This window comes from Sinohyriopsis cumingii, chromosome 10, assembly GCF_028554795.1.
Source record: "Sinohyriopsis cumingii isolate HCF-2022 chromosome 10, ASM2855479v2, whole genome shotgun sequence".
Taxonomy (NCBI): domain Eukaryota; kingdom Metazoa; phylum Mollusca; class Bivalvia; order Unionida; family Unionidae; genus Sinohyriopsis; species Sinohyriopsis cumingii.
Window position 1 is genome coordinate 110473992 of NC_142970.1, and position 23639 is coordinate 110497630.

At 33.3% G+C, this 23639-nt stretch overlaps 1 protein-coding gene across 2 annotated transcripts in view; it reads left to right on the forward strand.

Moving 5' to 3' along the window:
* LOC149791018 (uncharacterized) overlaps positions 1–23639 on the forward strand; it is a 48466-nt gene that overhangs the window by 10231 nt on the left and 14596 nt on the right. The window contains exons 2-14 of one of the 2 annotated variants that reach the window (XM_089972891.1): positions 7423–7640; positions 8524–8604; positions 9550–9781; positions 11020–11131; positions 12883–12958; positions 13971–14048; positions 15674–15825; positions 16990–17027; positions 17555–17660; positions 18276–18461; positions 19378–19516; positions 22797–22913; positions 23213–23264. In XM_089972891.1, the coding sequence (XP_089829017.1) occupies positions 7423–7640; positions 8524–8604; positions 9550–9781; positions 11020–11131; positions 12883–12958; positions 13971–14048; positions 15674–15825; positions 16990–17027; positions 17555–17660; positions 18276–18461; positions 19378–19516; positions 22797–22913; positions 23213–23264 (1587 nt within the window). Of the gene's footprint in view, positions 1–7422; positions 7641–8523; positions 8605–9549; positions 9782–11016; positions 11132–12882; positions 12959–13970; positions 14049–15673; positions 15826–16989; positions 17028–17554; positions 17661–18275; positions 18462–19377; positions 19517–22796; positions 22914–23212; positions 23265–23639 lie in introns of both variants that reach the window. The other variant, XM_089972890.1, reaches the window with a different exon arrangement.

A 23639-nucleotide genomic window follows, 5' to 3' on the forward strand; every position in this document is an offset into this window, starting at 1 on the left:
ATTGGATCTCACCAATATCTGCTTGAGATCGAGTAGCTCGGCCAACGTGGGTATATCAGAAAGCTTGACATTAGATCCGCGTGGGTTGCTGGTTTGAAACTGGATTTTTCCAGAGTTCTTCCTCCACCAGATATTCCGGTGGTTATGTATAGCCTATCATGTGCTGAAAATACCCTTAAACACACACAAACTAACCAAGTTTTTGGATGAAAACCCACCATTTGTACCAGAGCGAAAATTTTAGACTTTCTAGAAGGTGTATTGTCATAGTGTTAAAGTCATATTTTAATAATGATTTCTCTTTACCATTATATTGTATTTTAAATACCTTCAAAGGAATCATAACACTTTATGCTTTTTATTTATTTTATTAATTCCCAACATACATAAACAGGAATGTGTTGACGTGCTAGTATACACGCATGGTCTCTCTCTCTCAGTTTTAAATGAACTGAAATATACACCTGTATGCATTTTTACACATGTCATAGTGTTTGAAATTCTAAACTCGCTTGGCATTTTCATCCTTTGGATAATCCATAATCTACGCTGTGCCACAGATAATCACTAACATAAAATATAGTTCTACTAAAAATGGAGTAGAAGTCCTTAGTTAAGTTAGTCAGTTGGGTCGAAGGAACTAAACTTACGCGAGATGATACAATAGATCACTCCTCCTACCGAATCGCGAAACATGACGACCTGTGAATCTCCGACAAACATTTGGCAAATAAATATGTTTCAGTGTCGGTGATATGTTTATTAAAATACATTTATCATTCTTAATAATATAAAATTACAATGTTGCATAAATTATATTGCAGCCGATACTATTTTACTTGTATTTCAGGTTCGTATAGTAATAACAAGAGTTTAATATCAGTAAATAATGAAAGTCAGTATTAAAGTGGTGAAAATCAGTTTTAAAACGACTAGGGAAAACATTGATGTAAAAGAAAATTCACTCAAGAAAATATAATTCATTTATTATACAGGCTTATCTTACTTTAAATGATTTATTTTTACAACTAAATCGTAAACAGTTACTGTTAAACGTTTATATAATTTTATAATTCTAATCTGTTGGTGAGATTAAATTTTGATTAGTGATGTATTTCTTTATTATTAATTACAATTTCCATCCTCCACCCAGTTCAAATGACTGAATGAAAAGAATCACTCAAGTAGTCTGTAAGATGGAGGCGATGAAGCATTATTTTTAACGGACAAACCAACATTAAAGAGTAACATTTTCAAACTTTGTAATAATGCAAATAGATGTTCAGGTTTTTTTTAAAGAAGAACAAATACACACAAAAAACAGAGTTAGGAGGTTCTCGACCCATATCCTAGCCACATATTTTTTAAATTTTTTTCAATTTCCATTTTTTTATTTTATCTTCAAGTTATCGACGTGACGCGCTTTTCTACACTTTTTTGCGAAAACAAATTCTAGAGGTGTGTATAATTTTCTGGTCGAACAACATGATTCACAAGCAGCGATATGTCAGTTATATGCTAGTAAATGGTCTTAATTTCTTGGTGTGAAACATTCAGTCACATTCTTGTTAAAGCAAAAACCGGTCTCAACTTTATAATGCAGTTCGAGAAAGAGAAAAACATATTTTTGACGGTCAGAGTTTGACCCCGAGTAGTTGACATCATATGGCTTAAACCGTGTCGTTCCGATGAATTTTATTTACACTGCTCAACAATTACATCCGAACGACCAACAAAAAGTCCTTGACAAACTAGTAATCTAAGAAAGCACAATAACAGTTATCAACTAACACGAACAACGAGCATTGGTATCCGATCTTTTCTATTTAAAATGTATGTTTTCCCAGAGAGTTCTACTTATGAGATACATTATAGTATAGCTATGGTGGTGGGGGTGTTTAGTTTTTTTTCTGAATAAGCGCGGAATCGTATTATTAGGGGAAACGTAAACGAAAAAATTATTAAACTTTTTGAAAGACCAAACCCGACTGAATGGGTGGGAAACATGAGGTGACATAAATTAAGTCATAAATCATATAAGATCATTGGCTGCATGTTGATAGGTGGTTGATAAACTAGCAAACAAATGCTGCTCCAGAAAATAGATATTTTGCAAGTAAATGTTTCCTGCCAAACAAAATTGCAATTAAAATTTTAAGAGGCCTCTTAGTGCGACCACCATCTTTTGTGCTCATGTTGTAATTTTAGAGGCAAAATATTTGCTGTCTCACTCGTACTTGAAACTGAAAGTGTTATAGATAACGTAATGGTTACAATTTATGCAAGAAAATATGTAGTCACTGAGGCTACGAGGCTGTTATATATACATATTTACTCCCTAGAATCGGCACTAGAGAGTCTCTTTTTATAATTTATTATTTTATTATTGAGTTCATTTATAGTATAAATCAATAGATAAATCGATATTTCTTTTTCAGCAGATTAATTCCTTAGTATTTATTCACAGCAGCTAGAATTATTTAGTAATAAGAATGGTGCTTTACCTCTGATTTTCTATTAGAAGACAGACACATAAGTTTCCCCATGATTGTATTAGCTTAGGGGCCAAAGATTTAATTGTCGGGGAATGGGGTGACGGTAGGATTTGGATTTTAAAACAAATATTCTGGTCCACATTATATATTCTTGTTTTCACTTGAACACATTTGAAACACAATAGAAAATAATAATTATATCCATTAGTTGAAACAAAATATCTTTTGTAACAATTAACCTGGTTTCGCGCGGAAGCCTTTCACCGCCATTCCCACTAAAATGGCTGGACCCTTAATTGCGTCTTGCTAGGAAGGGGTAGGTTGCATATACTATGAATTAGTAACGTAATTACCTAAATTTATCACACAGAGGGTATTATTAATAAAACTTATTGGTCAATATCGTGGTGTTTGCTCATTATCATCGTCCCGTAGCCAATTATCTCAAAAATATTATCAGTCATTTGCTACATTTTACCTGTCAATCGCTCTGTCAGGTGGTGTATTTTGCCTATCAGCCAGTCAGATCAAAATATGGAGCATAACCTCTCCGTGCCAGCTAAATTCAGACAGAAGAAAAGGGACATTCTTTTTTATTTATTTTGAGGATTCCGTTTTTAAATTCACTAAGGTAGAAAATAGCGGACAATTGTATACAAGATGGTGGATACGGTCCTAGTAAAACGAAAGAATTTCTCCTTCCTAAGACTCGCCGTACTAATGACATGTTATGTAAACCAGCCTAGAAATGGATAAACATTAGACAGAGTATATACGAGTTTGGATGGCCAGGCCATAATGACAATGGAAATAATATTTAATGAAAATAATATTTTGAAGGTTTATTCTTAAGTGTAACTGAAAAAATAGAAACGATGTTTTATTGATGGCATTTCAGTCCTTTTACAGACATGAATTTGGAATACTTATTACTAAAAATAGCTACTTGGTGTGGAAATGAAAACATATATTTCATACACGTGTAGATCCAGAAAATGCCTTGGCTGATTTTATGGTTCCTTCTTCATGGAAGCTTGCATGAACAATATGTTTATACTGATAAATATAGATTTGATCATGCGCATTTAGGAATTTAAAGCTATTGAATTTTTAATATCTTGATGCTCCATAGGGTGAGCTGAATTAGTATCATGATTCCTTAAACGATATAGGCAAATTATAGATATGCAATAAGCGAAATGTTTAAAATAATTTCAATTTGCAATGAAACCACTACCCCATACACACTAAATCCCATACAATCCCATACACACTAAATCCCATACACACAAAATCGTTACTGTTTCACAATTTATTACCGCATGTCTTATACTTAACATAGTAGCTGTCACTATTTAATTTAGTGGTATACATGACATGGTAGCTGTCACTATTTAATTTAGTGGTATGCATGACATGGTAGCTGTCACTATTTAATTTAGTGGCATACATGACATGGTAGCTGTCACTTTTTAATTTAGTGGTATGCATGACATGGTAGCTGTCACTATTTAATTTAGTGGTATGCATGACATGGTAGATGTCACTATTTAATTTAGTGGTATGCATGACATGGTAGTTATCACTAAATAATTTAGTGGTATACATGACATGGTAGCTGTCACTATTTAATTTAGTGGTATGCATGACATGGTAGCTGTCACTATTTAATTTAGTGGCATGCATGACATGGTAGCTGTCACTATTTAATTTAGTGGTATGCAAGACATAGTAGCTGTCACTATTTAATTTAGTGGTATGCATGACATGGTAGTTATCACTAAATAATTTAGTGGTATACATGACATGGTAGCTGTCACTATTTAATTTAGTGGTATGCATGACATGGTAGCTGTCACTATTTAATTTAGTGGTATGCATGACATGGTAGCTGTCACAATTTAATTTAGTGGTATGCATGACATGGTAGTTATCACTAAATAATTTAGTGGTATACATGACATGGTAGCTGTAACTATTGAATTTAGTGGTGTGCATGACATGGTAGCTGTCACTATTTAATTTAGTGGCATGCATGACATGGTAGCCGTCACTATTTAATTTAGTGGTATGCATGACATGGTAGTTATCACTAAATAATTTAGTGGTATACATGACATGGTAGCTGTCACTATTTAATTTAGTGGTATGCATGACATGGTAGCTGTCACTATTTAATTTAGTGGCATGCATGACATGGTAGCTGTCACTATTTAATTTAGTGGTATGCATGACATGGTAGCTGTCACTATTTAATTTAGTGGTATACATGACATGGTGGCTGTCACTATTTAATTTAGTCGTATGCATTACACGGTAGATGTCACTATTTAATTTAATGGTATACATGACATAGTACGCTGTCACAATTTAATTTAGTGGTATGCATGACATGGTAGCTGTCACTATTTAATTTAGTGGTATGCATGACATGGTAGGTGTCACTATTTAATTTAGTGGTATGCGTGAGATAGTAAGCTGTCACAATTTAATTTAGTCGTATGCAGTATGCATGACATGGTAGCTGTCACTATTTAATTTAGTGGCATGCATGACATGGTAGCTGTCACTATTTAATTTAGTGGTATGCATGACATAGTAGCTGTCACTATTTAATTTAGTGGTATGCATGACACGGTAGATGTCACTATTTAATTTAGTGGTATGCATGACATGGTAGCTGTCACTATTTAATTTAGTGGTATGCATGACATGGTAGCTGTCACTATTTAATTTAGTGGTATGCATGACATAGTAGCTGTCACTATTTAATTTAGTGGTATGCATGACACGGTAGATGTCACTATTTAATTTAGTGGTAAACATGACATGGTAGATGTCACTATTTAATTTAGTCGTATGCATGACATAGTAGATGTCACAATTTAATTTAGTCGTATGCATGACATAGTAAGCTGTCACAATTAGTTTAGTGGTTTTTATGACTTGGTAGCTCTCACTAGTTATTTTAGTGGTACGCATGACATTGTAGCTGTCACTATTTAATTTAGTGGTATGCATGACATGGTAGCTGTCACTATTTAATTTAGTGGTATGCATGACACGGTAGCTGTCATTATTTAATTTAGTGGTATGCATGACACGGTAGCTGTCACTATTTAATTTAGTGGTATGCATGACACGGTAGCTGTCACTATTTAATTTAGTGGTATGCATGACATGGTAGCTGTCACAATTTAATTTAGTGGTATGCATGACATGGTAACTGTCACAATTTAATTTAGTCGTATGCATTACACGGTAGATGTCAGTATTTAATTTAGTGGCTTGCATGACATGGTAGCTGTCAAAATTTAATTTAGTGGTATGCATGACATAGTAAACTGTCACAATTTAATGTAGTCGTATGCATGACATAATAAGCTGTCACATTTTAATTTAGTCGTATGCATGAAATAGAAGCTCTCACAATTTAATTTAGTCGTATGCATGACATAGTAAGCTGTCAAAATTTAATTTAGTGGTATGCATGACATGGTAGCTGTCACAATTTAATTTAGTGGTATGCATGACATAGTACGCTGTCACAATTTAATTTAGTCGGATGCATTACATGGTAGATGTCATTATTTAATTTAGTGGCTTGCATGACATATTAGCTGTCAAAATTTAATTTAGTGGTATGCATGACATAGTAAACTGTCACAATTTAATGTAGTCGTATGCATGACATAGTAAGCTGTCACAACTTAATTTAGTCGTATGCATGAAATAGAAGCTCTCACAATTTAATTTAGTGGTATGCATGACATAATAAGCTGTCACAATTTAATTTAGTCGTATGCATGAAATAGAAGCTCTCACAATTTAATTTAGTGGTATGCATGACATGGTAGCTGTCACAATTTAATTTAGTGGTATGCATGACATAGTACGCTCTCACAATTTAATTTATTCGTATGCATGACATAGTAAGCTGTCAAAATTTAATTTAGTGGTATGCATACCATGGTAGCTGTCACAATTTAATTTAGTGGTATACATGACATGGTAGCTGTCACAATTTAATTTAGTGGTATACATGACATGGTAGCTGTCACTATTTAATTTAGTGGTATGCATGACACGGTAGCTGTCACTATTTAATTTAGTGGTATGCATGACATGGTAGCTGTCACTATTTAATTTAGTGGTATGCATGACATGGTAGCTGTCATTATTTAATTTAGTGGTATGCATGACATGGTAGCTGTCACAATTTAATTTAGTGGTATGCATGACACGGTAGCTGTCACAATTTAATTTAGTGGTACGCATGACATTGTACCTTTCACTATTTAATTTAGTGGTACGCATGACATTGTAGCTGTCACCATTTAATTTAGTGGTATACATGACATGGTAGCTGTCACTATTTAATTTAGTATTATGCATGACATGGTAGCTGTCACTATTTAATTTAGTGGTACGCATGACATTGCAGCTGTAACTATTTAATTTAGTGGTATGCATAACATGGTAGCTGTCACTATTTAATTTAGTGGTATGCATGACATGGTAGCTGTCACTATTTAATTTAGTGGTATGCATGCCATGGTAGCTGTCACTATTTAATTTAGTGGTATACATGACATGGTAGCTGTCAAAATTTAATTTAGTGGTATACATGACATGGTAGCTGTCAAAATTTAATTTAGTGGTATGCATGACATGGTAGGTGTCACAATTTAATTTAGTAGTATGCATGACGTAGTAGCTGTCACAATTTAATTTAATCGTACGCATGACATAGTTGCTGTCACAATTTAATTTAGTCATATGCAGGACATGGTAGCTGTCACTATTCATACAACGTCGCTAACATTTTTGTTAAGTTTATATAAGAACTTCTTTAGCGAGAGCTAACCATTCAGTTCATGGTCTTTTATTTCTTTATTAATTAATTTATTTATTTAATTTATTTCAGAAAGTACATCAGTTGAATTACTTAATTTAGAGCATCCGCCTTCCTATCGACAACGTAGGTCAGACGACTGTTCTCCTGACCATATTGGTGTCCGGTTTACTGCAGACAATAATGAAGTCAAATTGTCGTTACAAAGAAATTATGACATTAATGTGAACGCTCCTTTGTTTGTCAACATCAATGGGACAATTACGCAGGAAACTCTCAAAAATTCGGAGGTGAGAAGCTCATTTGATCCTAATAAAATGAATATTTTAAGGTCACATATCGAATAGTTAAAATCCAATAATACTTAAAGGGTGTTGCCATTTAAAAAATAATTCCGCTAATATGAACTCAAACGTTTGGGACACGTGTAAATAGGAAAGTAATTTTGTTGGGGTGGGGGTGTTGTTTTTGTTTTACTTTACATCCCTCTTCTTTTTTATATTTTGACTTAGTATTCCTATTTTTATTCTTCTATTAAATTTAGACATGTCAGTCAAAAACACAGAGACAAACTGCCTTTAAAATTAGAAACGTAAGAGTTTCTTGATTGTTCTAGATTTCACAATAGCTTGTACAGCCTATACAAAGCTCTTTCCCGAATAAACGGAACTTGCGTGAGACCGTCTCATGATTAGGTGGATCTAAACATTAGACGTGCATAACAAGTAATTAAAGTTTATCACATGAAGATTATTGTATACTGTCATATTTGATAAATAGCGTATGCATTTATTCTATTATCAGCTGCTATTATAAGATTATATTCTTAAGGTATATGAGACCTGGCAACCGTTTCAGTATGATTTTTAAGGCTTCATATCAGAGCTTTATAAACCAATAATTTTTAAAGGCTGTTGACATTTAAAACATATTCCCTCTAGTTACAACTCAGACGTTTGCAACCCTTTTAAATAAGAAAACTACTTTATTGGACAGAAAATAATGTGTTGTTATCTCTTCTTTGAAAAAAATCGTTACTGATCAACCATCTTGTCTATATCTTCTAATTTATATCGCACCTGAATATTTTGGAATAACAAACAAATCTACTTTTGATGTACCAATTAAAGTAATTTAGATCATTTTACTGTGATTCATCATTTTATACTTCAGAACATTGCTGTTTACCAAGACTTGGAAAGCGGCTCTGCTATCTTGGTTCAGTGTGTCCCAAGCACGAGGAAACTCGAACTGGTAAAACAGTTATATTAAATAATTTGAAATTTTCATATAAGACACTGATTACCTATTTTATATTGTATGTTATTTTATCTTATTATAAGGCACTGATTACCTTCATCATATGTTATGTTATTGTGTCTTCTCCTTCCCTTAATCCGTGTTTACTGTACGGCAGTCTCTCAATGAGCTTTTAAAGTAAAAGAGGAACATAGAAAATGTGATTATAGTCACATTTAATAAAGGGGAAGCGATAATAAATTGTACCAGTTTGTCAGTCTTATAATGGATAATACAGTTGTCATGTTCGAGTTACTTTAGGGAACCCAAGTTAGGATCCTTTATTCAACAGCGTAGAAAGATAAACGTACCGGTCCACCCACCCCCGCGTCAAAAAAAGTTTGATATTTTTTAAGAGTTAAAGAGTATCGTTTTCCCTATTATTGAGAAAAGGACTTGGTTAACGCTGACTTTAGATATTTAGGTCACAAAATATCAGTTCTTGAAAATAAAAGAAAGCAAGAAAAGTTTCATCTGAAAAATTGGGAAATTGTGGAATGTCACGCAGACTTGTCACCAGTTACCTACTAAATGGTAGCCCCAGGTGGCGGAGTGATCTAATGCGATCGTCTTTACCGATCACCTATGACTTCGTCAGATCAAGTCTCTGCTTCGGCCAACGTTGATATGTGAGAAATCTGCCAGTAGCTTCCCGTGGGTGGTAGTTTCTTACCAGAGTTTTCACGGCCTCTTCCACCATCATTTATACTTGCCGTCATATATTGCATATTTTGTGTTAAAAATGGCGTTAAATCCCAAAACAACAACAACAGACCTACTAGCATATAATCAAGTTTTCTTTTTCTGAATTTTTTTAATTTTGATAAAAGCGCCGTCTCCAACATTAATATAAATATTCCACCAAGAATATGTAGTTTACGGCCCACTGAATCGTTACAGTTTGGTACTTTTTATAATGGTTCTGAAGAGCTGATGATAGAACCCGAGTTAAATGAAGGACAAGAGGTGTTCCCGGCCGCATTCCTGGATGAGGTTCAAAGTCGGGATGCTAAATCAAAGAAGGAACAAGTCTCACAAGATCAAGATCTCAAGGAGAAATTTACTATCTCACATCACGTAATATACAAAGGAAAGATGACGAGACGTAAAGAATCTGATTTCATATTGAAAGGTAAAAATTAATTAGCAGATCATTCGCCAATTATTTACCTTAAAATGTTGGTCAAATTTAGTCTTGTAATATAAAACCTTTGAAAGGTTGTGGTCAATATGATCCTCAGTACAGTCAGCATGTCGGGATCATTATAATTGTCCATGTGTTCGCTATCGTTCAGTATTCTTCATCATCACGGTTATACTATATGTGAATGCACAAAATCAAATGTTTAAAATATTGATTTATTCATATTCCTTATATGATATTTCATTTTAATAATAACGGCTTGTTGAAAGAGCATGTTATAGATTGCTAACGAAAACAAAACACAGAATGCTGGTATTTGCATCAGCTAGTATATCACGGAGTAACGTTCACCCTATCACCAGCTATATATATATATATATATATATATATATATATATATATATATATATATATATATATATATATATATATATATATATATATGTGTGTGTGTGTGTGTGTGTGTATGTGTGTGTATAATCGTCCCTGTCAAATGTATTACCTTCTTTTTTAAGCACCCATTAGTCCAAACTACGCGTTTGTAGAGTGACTTAAGTTCCAACAATCGGGGTCTCGTGTCCGAGTGGTCTGAGACGCTCGCCTTTACAGATTATTAACATCTCACCTCTGTCCTCGTGAATTCGAGTCTTAAGCTAGGCTAGTTTCAGTATGTGAGAGAGCTAGACATTAGCTTACCTTGGGTTGCAAGTTCTTGCCGGGTACTTCACAAAATATACTGGCCGCCATGTGTAGCCTACCATCTGGTTGAAAATGGTGCTAAGTTCATAATAAGTAGTACAACAATAGCAACAACATATAGTCACGCCTATTACACATATCATTACACATATCCGAGGAGTAGGAGACATTATCCTAGTGATATAGATCGTCGTGTTTCCAGTGACATCCCTTTCATAAAATAGTTTACTTGTCAGCGAAGAACAGAAGAATTAAAATTTAAGACAAATAGATGATAACTACATACAGTGAAATCAAATTTAAGAGAAGAATATCAATATAGCAGCAAGATCAGTTTTGATAAACATTAACTTAATCGCTGTTATCGTTTGTAGATACATTAAAATTATTTTCAATTCATGTGGGAAAGAAATAGCTATGATAAATTAAATTATTTTATCACCCGCCGCCTTGACTGTCAGAACAAATGGTTGTCTTATTGGTTTCATTGATTGATTTATTGACACTATTTCTTCCATAAACAGCAGGTTTGCACCCAAAATACCTAGCTGGTACTGGCCACATTGCAAGCGATAAACACGCGACCACTGCGTACCAAGTTGAACTGTTGATGGTAGCGGACTACTCTGCATATAGTTTGTAAGTATATACATCAAAATGCTTTGAGCAACAACAGTTTTGATGAGCCATGTCTATACGTTGTCTATGTTGCAGACAAATGCGAGACAACGAGAGTAATTTCGACCGGCTTCTTAGTGGGCATGAATGCAAAGACAGCGATCAATTTACTTTATTTATTAATTTGTAAGCCCTTAATTCTGAAAACAAGTCAGTAAAATGGGAGACAAAACTAAAATGGGAGACACTACTTTCAAATGAACCGTTATATCTAGTTTATTTAAAATAGGCTTATTTATTATATGATTGCTCACCGACTTCTGTTGGATACTACTGTAATGCAGTGATTCATTGTATGAATCCGATCAAGAAACGCGTTGACAAACATACAAACTATCGTCGCTTTTGAATATAAACTATCATTATTTGGAAACATATCCGAAGCATTATAGGTAATCACTCGATACGAACAAAGTTAATGACCTAATTATTTTACAATTTCGACTCTTCTTCAAGTAGCAATGTAGCCGTTAATTGTAGTGGCACGGAACAGAGAACAAATATTCTAGTCATGTTGGCGGTTATATATATATATATATATATATATATATATATATATATATATATATATATATATATATATATATATATACATATATATATATATATGCTTTTTTGGAATAGATGTAAGGAAATATTTCACTGATAAAGTGGAAACATTTTGTGTTGTCAGGATTATTTTTTGTAAAATATTTCCTTTTTTTAAAAGATGTCCTCTAGTTAACATTACCGTACAGTTTATTTATTGCCACGAAAACCCATATGAATAATAAAGTTAGTATTCTACCTTGCCTATATAAAATCTTACTGTAGACACGCTTAGTGTCATTGGAAATTAATTTCGTCTTGTTCTAACGATTCTTCTAACGATTCTAATGAAAAGATCTAATCATTGCAAAGGAAATTAAGACAGTAATTGAAGTTAACTAAAGGAAACAACCTAAGATCGATATTTCTGTTGTCTATCGTTAAAATCCGCAAGCGGTTGTCTGTGTTTCTTATGTGTTGCTTCTCAGTATTGAGATACATGGATCTTTACTTTTCTCACTGGGCATATTTTTGAGCTGGGCCATATAATTGGGCATATATATTTTAACTGCCAAGAGGACTTCTTCGCTGGTTTGATCGCATTGCCCGTCTTACCGTTTCCTATTTTGTACACGTCTTTTCATGCCGTCCATGCCATACATGTAGTTTTGCTTTTTTTGATGCACAAAAAATTGTTAATTGTGTAGCTTTAACACTTACATATTTCCTTAGTTGTATCTATTACTGTTTAAGAAGTGCCCATTATCTAACTTATAAGAGGACAAGCTGTAGTTCAACGAGTACCACTGCTCAATACAATGTCGCCATAGCAATAACTATCTAGCTATGTTTCAACTTCTTGGATTACTTTCTTGCTGAAACTTCCATGTCACGCATATTCTAGGTAGCAATTAACATATATGTGCTATTAATTGTCTTCTACACAATGTTTCGGATTTTTGGAGGTGGGAGACTAATTTTGTACGCAGGCACACAAAATAATTTTTGTTCTATCTCTCTCTCGTGTCGATATTGGATTTGCACCAACCTATCCATCCATCCATCCATCCATCCATCTATGTATGTATGTATGTATCTATCTATCTATCTATCTATCTATCTATCTATCTATCCATCTATCTATCTATCTATCTATCTAATATTTATGCAATTCAAAATTTCAGCTGGTTGACAAAATCTTCATCACGTGCCGCGGCTAAAGTATTGTTGAGACAGTTCTACGCGTTTGTGCTGAATGGAGTAAGTATGGTTTCCACATCCTGCAGGTATTACACATTTGGAGAAAATTTCAGCTGTACAGTGCTTTCCTTTTGGCAAGCTTAGGTCAGGTGTATAGATTGATTATGTCTGACTATTTGGCCGTCCACCAGTCTGGCGTCAACACCACGGGTTTGCGTTTTGCTCGTTTTCACAGACAATATTTCTCGTAGGTGGAATCTGGATGTGCCATATAGAATACTACTCCGTTAACAGAATAGTAAGTCACTTACGGTCCAGTAATGTTGTTTAACTTTTTTGTTGAGCTCATTTTCTCAGGCACTATCGCTTGTCGAGTCACATAACTTGCATGGCACTGCGTCATGAGCAATGAAAAAGCCATCAGTGAAAACTATGTCACAGTGAACTCTAAGTTGCAAATTTCAAAGATTTGTGCTTACCTTTGCATTTAGCTCGGTGTTCACTTTGGTTATCGTTAGTTTTAAGTTATTTCTCACACTTTCTTGTTCCGATAGCCACAAAAGTTGCTATCCAGATGTGTCAATCAATGGTTCAAACTAACCAAAATATTTGCAAAAGATTTCTAGACAAAGAGTGCAAAAGTTTTTATTGTATTACTGGTTTTGCAATCCGGTCTTGTCTTCTTTGATAGGTTTCCACAGCTTCACATGTCTTGTATGAGCAACAGACTCTGCAGTACCAAATGCTGGCAGAATTAGATTTAAATGCATCCGATAGAAAGACCGATATTTATTGAAGCTATGAGTTTGCTCAAAATTTTCAATGACATTTTAAAATCTTTGCACACACACACACACACACACACACACACACACACACACACACACATATATATATATATATATATATATATATATATATATATATATATATATATATATATATATACATATATATATATATATATATATATATATATATATATATATATATATATATATATATATATATATATATATATATATATATATATATATATATATGAAGGTAACTTTTAAAATTACTATTTCAGATTGATCTTCGATACAAGAGCCTCACTGGATCGGGTTTCACCATAACGGTTTTGTTTGCTGGACTTTACGTTGCTGAGGTATGCGTATATCTATGTATCACTTTTTTCTGTCATCCTGTCGGTCTGCTATTGTTCCATCAATTATTTAATTCATCTACCCATTCCTCTCTCTCGGAAAATAAAGATGAGTTATGCATTTATTCGTCATATTGAAATCTTTGATAAAAGTTCATTATAGTATCCTCCTATCCTCTCGTTATGTTTTAACAGCAACCAACCCAACCGACACACCAAATTTATAGACGAAAGCGATAACTGATGTAAAAATCCACAAAACTTGGTAATTTTTTCATCAGTGTATTAATTCTACCCTGTTTGTCCCTAACAATGTCATCTACTGCGTGTTTCAAACCAAACGGGCGTTTCTTTGCTAACACGGCGACATATTTGCATGGACCAGTCTATTTCTTCTCCGACAACACACATGATGTAGTTGGTTGTCTCCAATAAGCTCTGAAAATTACTTACATTTCCGTAATATTAAAAGTTACATTCCTTAGGACACGTGTATGGAACACTTGCACTTTTTTATTTTGCTAATTTTGTTAAAAAAATATTAAATTTACATTACAACTATTGGTTTGGTTTGAAAAGCGAAAAATACGACAAGTTGAAGAATTACTGGGTGAAAGTCAGGTTTGATTAATAATTTTGTAATTTTTGTTATATCCTTATCTTTTTCCTTTTTTGAAATTAGTGATACAAGCAAACGGGAGGGTAAGCGAATACCACAGTGCGCAAAACAAGCTGATACAGGAACTGTGGAACACAATGACGTATCGTTTTGAGGCATATCTAGAGTCTTTTATTAGTTCAAGCACACCACCCTGTTGGCAAATTACTATGCAAATAAAAAATTAAAGATTCTGTACAGTGGCTTTGGGGAGAGGACAAACTGGGATTTTAGGACAAAATAATTCGAAACATTGCTTGGAATCTTATTCCTAAATTTGTATGACACAGATTGTCCATGGGAAAACATTATCTGGGATCCATTTTTTCTCACACGTGTATTAGGTGAAGCTACAATTATGTAATTATTCTTATGACGTCATGAACACCTGCAATTCCAATTTGCTTAGCTGCTTTAGTACTGAAAAATTACAATTCATTCGCCTGTCTGTTAGTTTATAACTACATCAAATTCGTTGACCGCAAACTGAATATTTGTATACAATTTCTTATGATGTAAAAGCTCTCATAAACCAATAACTACTATATTAATACCGATAATCGGCTATCATCAGTTTTTAACCAGTAATTCCTCGAGAGAAATGAGAAAAATAATTCATCGCACACAGTGGTGTTAGATCTGTAAATACCAACAGTGGAATAATTATTCCTTGTTAAGAAACTGTCCAAATCTTCTTGCGTGCCCCTAACCTCTGACCTGTGTGGCGGGATTTCTGTATCCCATATCGGTGTATATAACAGATTATCTTATTCTCTGGTTAATATATTCGAGATTTGTACGTTTTATCCACAAAGATAATTAAAATTCGATGATATTCTCATTGTAATGTATTTTAATTTTATTCATTTTATATTTGGTTCTATACATTAAAAGTCTTTCTTTAAATTGAAATATTGTTCTTTGACCAGTTCATAGTATATCTTATTTTCTACTTCCTTCCAATATGTAGACCCCATCAGACGCTTTGTGGACGGAAAGCAGGAAGTTCCGTTCAGGTTCTGTGTATCAAGTCAACGCTGCGGCGGCCTTGGGTGACTTTGAATACTGGATACAAAGTACTTCTAATCTACCTGGACATGACCATGCCATGTTATTTACATCGTAAGTATTATTAAAACAATGTACAAACTCCATCCCATACATGCTAATTACAACTTCTTTGTCACTCTCAATAAAGTTGGCACTATCATAGATTGTAATGATCATTTGTAAACAGCATATTTCATAGCTATTTTATGTCCATATTTGTGTATTTTATTTCAGATAATTTGCATTGGTAAGGATCATGTTTATTTGGATTTGATCAATGGTTTTTCTAGGAGAAATAACATGGTCTACTTAATTTTTGTCGTGGTCATTCGCTAGAATTTCAGTAAACAGACCTGACTTTGCTTACAGTCTGGGTTAATCTTCAATTAAGATAATGGAGTTTCTTCTGAAAAGTTATTGCGACATAGGTCAAGTCGGGTTGCATATAAGGTTGTTTACATCAAAATTATTAAGTACTGTCTGAAGATCAGTAAATGGTGGAACCAGTTTTAAGTGGTGTTCGTTTATAATCTGAGAGGATTAATTTATTAAAATTATTCACTGGAATTAAAACTTGCTTATTGACGTTTGGTCTAAATCATTATTTTGGAATTATTGTGAATTCATTCCAGGATATTAAGGATTAGATGATTGTGATACATCAAAACTGTTAGAACATCGTCACATTTAAGGCTTCAGCACATTCAATAATTTAATTCATTCGAAACACTCTATAGTTATGTACTTGTGATAGAAATTCAGGACTGTTTGGGATTTAATACGTAACAATCCCGTACGTTCTTTTTAAATGTTCACCATGTATTATAAGGAAATATATTATTTGTTGAATTTTGCTGAACTTGTTCGTGTTTCTTTATATCTTGCTTAATTTAAGAATATATAGTAGTAATGCTATTTTACCATGTCAGTGTACTGAATAATTATATGTATGCAGGTGGTTTAATGGCACATGGACACATTCTAAGCTGTAAGCGAGTAGAAGTCAGATATGAAAATGCTAAAGGTAAATAGACCATTAGAAAATCAACAGGTTGATTTGAAACAAACTGAAACATAGACTCAAATAACACATTAGAAAAAATTCTTAAAAAATATAGAATAAAAGATAAAGGTTAAGAGGTCTGAGTCTCCAATATAAGTGAATGCCTATGTTATTGTACAATGTGTTTAAAATATTATTTGGAATTATTATTATCATTATTATTATTATTACAGGTATGATTTGGAAGCTGATGGCAACAACGCTGTGGCTGGTAGGTTCAGTATTTTGGACCTTTCTATGTGTAACAAGTGTCAAATTTTATTATCAGATCACATTGGCTGATGATGTCATATACAAGAAATTGTTTTTTAAAATACTTCAGCTTAAATTGTTGTGAATGTGCAAACTTGTTTGCATAAATAAACGTAGCCATATAGATGATGTCAGATTTAAATACAAATATGCAAGAGCACAGTCAAATCAAAATACTGACTGGATCACAATGAAGTAATCATTGTAGAAATACAAACAATTACATACACTTACAATTAGACATACATGATGGTGTATGATTCGAATTTGTAACGTAGCTTTAACTATGTATATATATATATATATATATATATATATATATATATATATATATATATATATATATATATATATATATATATATATGAGTGTATGTGTGTATATATGTGTGTGTGTGTGTTCTTACACTGCTATCTACTTACGTGCTTATAAACAAATATATTGACCTATTTACCTCCTTACTTGCTTATTTACTTGCAATATCAGGTATGGCTTATCTGGGAGCAGCCTGTACAACATTTAGTCAGTCAATAATAGAAGATAACTTTGATGCCCAGTTGATGACCATAGCGGCACACGAACTTGGACATAGGTAAATATTTTCATTGTTGCTCACCTACTTATCCTTTCACTTTTCTACTGATTGATTGTTTAATTGTGTTTCACGGCACAGCAGCACACCAAAAAGTACTCATTGCTCAAGCCAAGAAAGTAAACTGTCTTGCCAGGACACATGCAAACAAATCTTAAATAGATATGCAGTTTTGAAGTGAGATCAGTGGCATTGCAGTGTGTTTTAATACTGACCGAATTGACACTTATAAATAAATGACAATTGAAATTTCATTGTTGCAATGTTTCACTTTGAGATGAAATTCAATGTACGTGACAGCTAAATAATCTAACATTTAATATTCAATTTATGATCGTAATGTTTCAATATCAGTTAATGGATATGGCTGGTGGGGTAATGTAGTAAAGGTATGACCGTGTAAATACATATATACCACGTGTATAGTGATGTAGGATATACCAGTTAGATGACTATATAAACATTAATGTTTACATGAATTCTCAGTTCTCAACGTTGTCAAATTAAAAATGTTTTCATTTGAACACACATAACGGTTGGTAAAGCAATTTAGTATATTTCTGAAACAATTCATATAGATTATCAATTAAACAATGCTGATCCCGACTTTTTCAGTCTCGGAGCCTGGCATGATGGGACTCAGGAGGGAAATTCGTGTTCAGCAACACTGTCCTACATAATGTCAGCCTCGGTAACATTATCACATTTTGGAACACCTGGATTCCAATACAACAAAAACCTGTGGAAGTTCTCTTCCTGCTCCATGTCATATTTCCAGACATATATCAATACACTCAACAGGTGACCACCAAGATCCCCCACCCTCTCTCTCTCTCTCAACTTTGTCTTTTTATTGTGTCTACAATTTTATTGAATCAATACTAAAATAGTCGCCTCTTTCGTATCCTCTCGTGCCTACCCGTAGATATTCTACCTTTGTTGTTTCCATCAGATTGAACTAAAGGAAGACATTGTTACCTCAGAAAGGCATTCGCATTTAGTGAACTGTAAATCAGAAGAAACATTTAAATAATAAAGGAAGAATTGCATTTTGTTGCGGTTGCCCAAAAGATGATGTTATTAGAAGACAGTATCTCATAAAATGTATATTAAGTACAACCAAGATTGAAACATTTGTCTAGTGGTGATGTAGTTGCAATATATAATTTATCACGCTACTTGTACAGATCATTTATTATGAGAGGTTCTTTTGCATCCATTCGATTCAGATCGCGTGAAAATGTTACTAATTGGAAATAGGTGTAGAAGTAAATAAAGAACTTATACCTCACCTGTATAGAAGAAATAGTGGCTTTCTATTTGTGTATGTCATAAAGAGGCTTAATACAGTGATTATGATTATTATTATTATTATTATTATTATTATTATTATTATTGCGCTTGCTGTTATTATTATTATTTGCAGTAGTAGTAGTATCCTCTATCCCATGTTGTATTCTTTATATTTTACATGTAAGAATAACAGCGATATGAATACGATCTCTGAGGCATTACCTAACATCTCGATAACAAAAACAAGTTTAAAATTTTTGTTTATTTGAATTTGTTTATTTAAATTTTGCAGACCACGAAACTTGCCGTATTATATCGATCGTATCAAAAAACAACTTGGCAAGGGAGGTAATATCTTCAGATAACCTTATAATGATTGTAAAATGAAAGCGTCGTTAACGTGTTCTATTTATATCTTTTTCAGCACCAATTGCCTGACGACCCTGAGTGTGCGATACAACTCTACTGTTCTCTCTCCATATGACCAGCAGAATCCTGGTCAGGTTTACTCAGCGGACACCCAATGTCGGTACTCACAGGGCAACGACTCCTTTCTATGCAGAGTAAGTTGCTCCAAAATCTTAACAACAAACATTCCTTAATATTTAAAACTGCCTGATGATGAAACACAAAGTCCTTGATGTTCATGAAAGACAAATATCAAAATTGTTGAAGATGACACTGAATACCAATATAATCGTCATACTTGTAGTTGCAGTGGATGGGCAATCATTATCACCAGCATGATGAATACTATTCTCTTTCCTTTCTCCTCCTTTTCTTTGTTGGTGTCATTTTTATCATCGTCATTTTCCTAATTGCATAATCATTCCCATCATTGTTTTAGTCATCAACATAATTTACATTGTTGTTATCATTATCGTCATCATTACGAGATGTAATTCCAGTATAAGCCATGAAGAAAATCTTGGATATCTTCTATATTATATTTGGGAATTCATTTCAACTGGAATTACTCTTGTGTTAAAAGAGAATAACTCACTATAACCTGAAATATTATTTGAATTTGTTATTCCTCTGCATGCGGAGGTGTGAAACGGCCTGCAAAGCGTCAAGCTTCAAGATCTAAACGAGACTATAAATTGATACTAAAACACGGCTTGGTATTTTCTATCCACTTTATGCAACATTGATTAAATTTACTTTAACTGCAAATATATAGTCTTTCTGGGCATAATATTATTGTTTGTAAACTACATGTGCACGAGCCATCATATACACGGGGACTTCATCTGGACAATAATTCTCTAATGACCGAAAAGAGCGCAAAGACGAACATTTCACATATCGATTAAAACTACAAACAAGCAAGAAACAAACATCCAGCATATATTATAACTTAAAAACAAACATAAAAAATTAAAAAACCACAAAAAAACAACAAAATACAATTAAATATTCAATCAATCTGTCCCACTCACTGACCCATTTAAGAAAAAAGTCTGCTATATTTGGAAAGCAGACCCAAAACCCATTGATATCATAAAGCCTTTGAACACGTCATAGTTTATTGAGTGGTGTTGTGATAAACATCTTTATCACATATTAGCTATAGTTTTCCTATAGTATGTGCAATTTCATATTGTTATATTACCACACGTTAAAATATCACTTTATATGATTCTGCTTGGTCCAAATAAGCCCATGAAATTATTGTGCATTATTCTCTTTACTGATTGGCTGCAATCGTGGGAAAACTTGTTTAATTCCGCCTGCTGTAATATTTTTGGCCGCCATTTTTCGAATCTACCAGCGAAAGGGAATTTGGGGGAAATGGTCTCCTCTGTTTCAGCATGGTAAATTAACCCCTACGGTGGTTTGTTTTGTCATGTTTTCCTTTTATAACATGAGAAATGGCTAAAACCACATGACAAAAACATTAACAACAACATGTAAAACTACGGATATTACTTGTGTGGGGGTGGAGATTGAGGTAGGCGGTATATATGTAGCATGAAATCCATTCAATATACAAGCGTGGTTTAAATGTTAACTTACATATGTAAACAAACTCATCTCTGTTCACAGAAGAACGTGGTCATTGACTTGTCTCCAAACTGACAAAAGTTTGTCCAACCACTGCATATTTACGTGGTAAATATGTGATGCAATTGCGAGTCAAAAAAATGTATTTGCATATTCTGTAATATACTGTTCCAAATCAAAGACTGCAAATATCCAACCACAAATACATTACAGTAAATGTGAGATTTTCTGCATCCAGTAACATTTTGACTAATCTTTGGTTGAAATGATTTTCAAAAGTTGTCACATTTTTCAATCTCACTAACCAAAACATGCTTTTACTACATGACATATTCACCTTATAATTTTTTCATTCTACCAGCAATGTAGACGAAACCATATTCCTTTTAAAGGTGTTCATATTTAAATTTACTCCCATGTTTGAGCAGAAGGTTAAACTTTGCCTGATGAAGATTATATTTTCCCTCGAGTATTAGAACAATCAAGGGTCAGTGATGACATGTAATAATTTTAAAGTTGTTAATTTTTTTTATAGTTAATGAACATACAGTCATTGCGAAATTGCTTTTTACAATATTTATTATAATGAGAAAATGTCTCCGTTACATATACATAAAATTAATAACCAATACCGTAAGTATTAGATTATTTCAGCGGATTTAATGACAGATGAAATGCAAACATTATAAACAGAGTTAGAAAAGGCCATGCCATTGTTTGCACAGTCGGGTTTCTAGTTGCTCTTCTATACAGGGATTATACAATAGGGTGATCACACCTTAAAAGCCGAATTAACCTTATTTCATCAGAGCAAACAATAAATATGGGAGATATTCCATCATTATTGCTAACATCTTTAACATTTTTATCCATAAAACGTAGTTTTCCATTACGATTTAAAACAAATGTAAATTACAGGCTGATACACCAATTCTGTATTGTGATACCCAATGTTATCTAACGTTTTACCCACGCTCACATTCTATTAAGACGCATCAGTGTAAATGCAGATGTAAAATAGGTATATTGATTTTTAAGTCTGATAAGTAAGACCACAACAGTAGGTGACAGTTGCCTCATTTTCATGGTCGTGTAATTATTATAATATATCGTATATTGCTTCCTTACACGATGACTATTGATTCGCCTGCTTAGCATCAGAGCGGGTACTTTATCTTAAGAAATAATATGTGCTATAACTAAAGGATTGGCAGCAACCTATTCTTTTCGTACCCGCATCTGCTTCTCTTTCTGAATACTTTAAATGCACATTGAAAAGGCCCCGAAGGTAAATCTGCCCGGAGTATTATTTTCTCTCATGGAATAAGCAATAATTAGTTTCTTGGCAATTATTACTGAGATTTTACTCTCATGCATTCGCAGTGACGACGAACATCAGATTCAAATTTATATTCGTAAATAACAGATATCGTTACGAAAACTTACATAATCATAATATTAATATTATTATTATTGCCACATATTTGCGTCTTCTTTTTCTTCTTGTCATGGAATTTATAAAGGAAATTATACGAACATGTGCTCGTTATTTTTACTGTGCTATTCCTGGAACCTCATCGTGTACACATCGTATTGCCATGGAAAAGACTACCTGTGGAGACAGGAAGGTTGGGTCAACACATATTTGTTTTTGTCATAGCAAATGCTTATCAGCCTATTTCTTACATAAAGGTCAGTTGATAAGCAATTAAGTAAGTGAGAAATCAAGTATGTAAGCTTTTATGTATTCATGACATCGTTACGAATACTTAATAATAACATCAATATTATTATTATCATTGCCATGTATTTGCGTCTTCTTTTTCTTCTTATTAGGGAATTTATAAAGGAAATTATACGAATATGTGCTCGTTATTTTACTGTGCTATTCCTGGAACCGCATCGTGTGCTCGTCTTATTGTCATGGAAAAGACTACCTGTGGAAACGGCAAGGTAGGGTCAATTCATATTTTTGTTTGTCATTGTAAATGCTCATCAGCCTATTTCTTAACTAAGTTCAGTTGATAAGCAATTAAGTAAGTGAGAAATCATGTATGTAAGCTTTTATGTATTCATGACATGTATGTATGTGTGCATGCAAGCACCTGCTTGTATATTTATATAAGTTTGCATAACCTTGCAGAATCTTGTCGTAGTGAATGACAAATATAATGGTACGAAAACGTTGTGAATAATCGTGGCCTATATGTTTTGTTCTTTATATAGTTCTACAGTATAATTCTGTTTTGTAGTGGTGTGTGGCAGGGGAATGTGTGACATCGGCTCAGGCTCCCTCCGTTAGCGGTAAGAAATGAGATAATTCTTGCAGATAACGAGTCATATTTATTGCTAAAGTAAGCTAGTTTTCAGGTGCGCTTGATACAAATGTTTTGTCAGTGTATGTGGGTAAACAGTTCATCTGAAATAGAACTATACTTCTATAGATAATCTCAAATCTTCTTTTAAAGTTTCATTTTTCGTCTTATGCGTCCAGTTGTTACTTACATTTATTTATTATGATTCATGGTGATCGTAATTGCTATAGTTATAGAAACAAAGATCACCATGATGAAGAAGATTAGTTCTATTGTTATTTTCGTGTCCTTTATGTTCTTTGTCATAAAACACAATGACTTGAAAAGGCCAGGAATTAAACCTTGAGCAATATTTGTTTGAGTT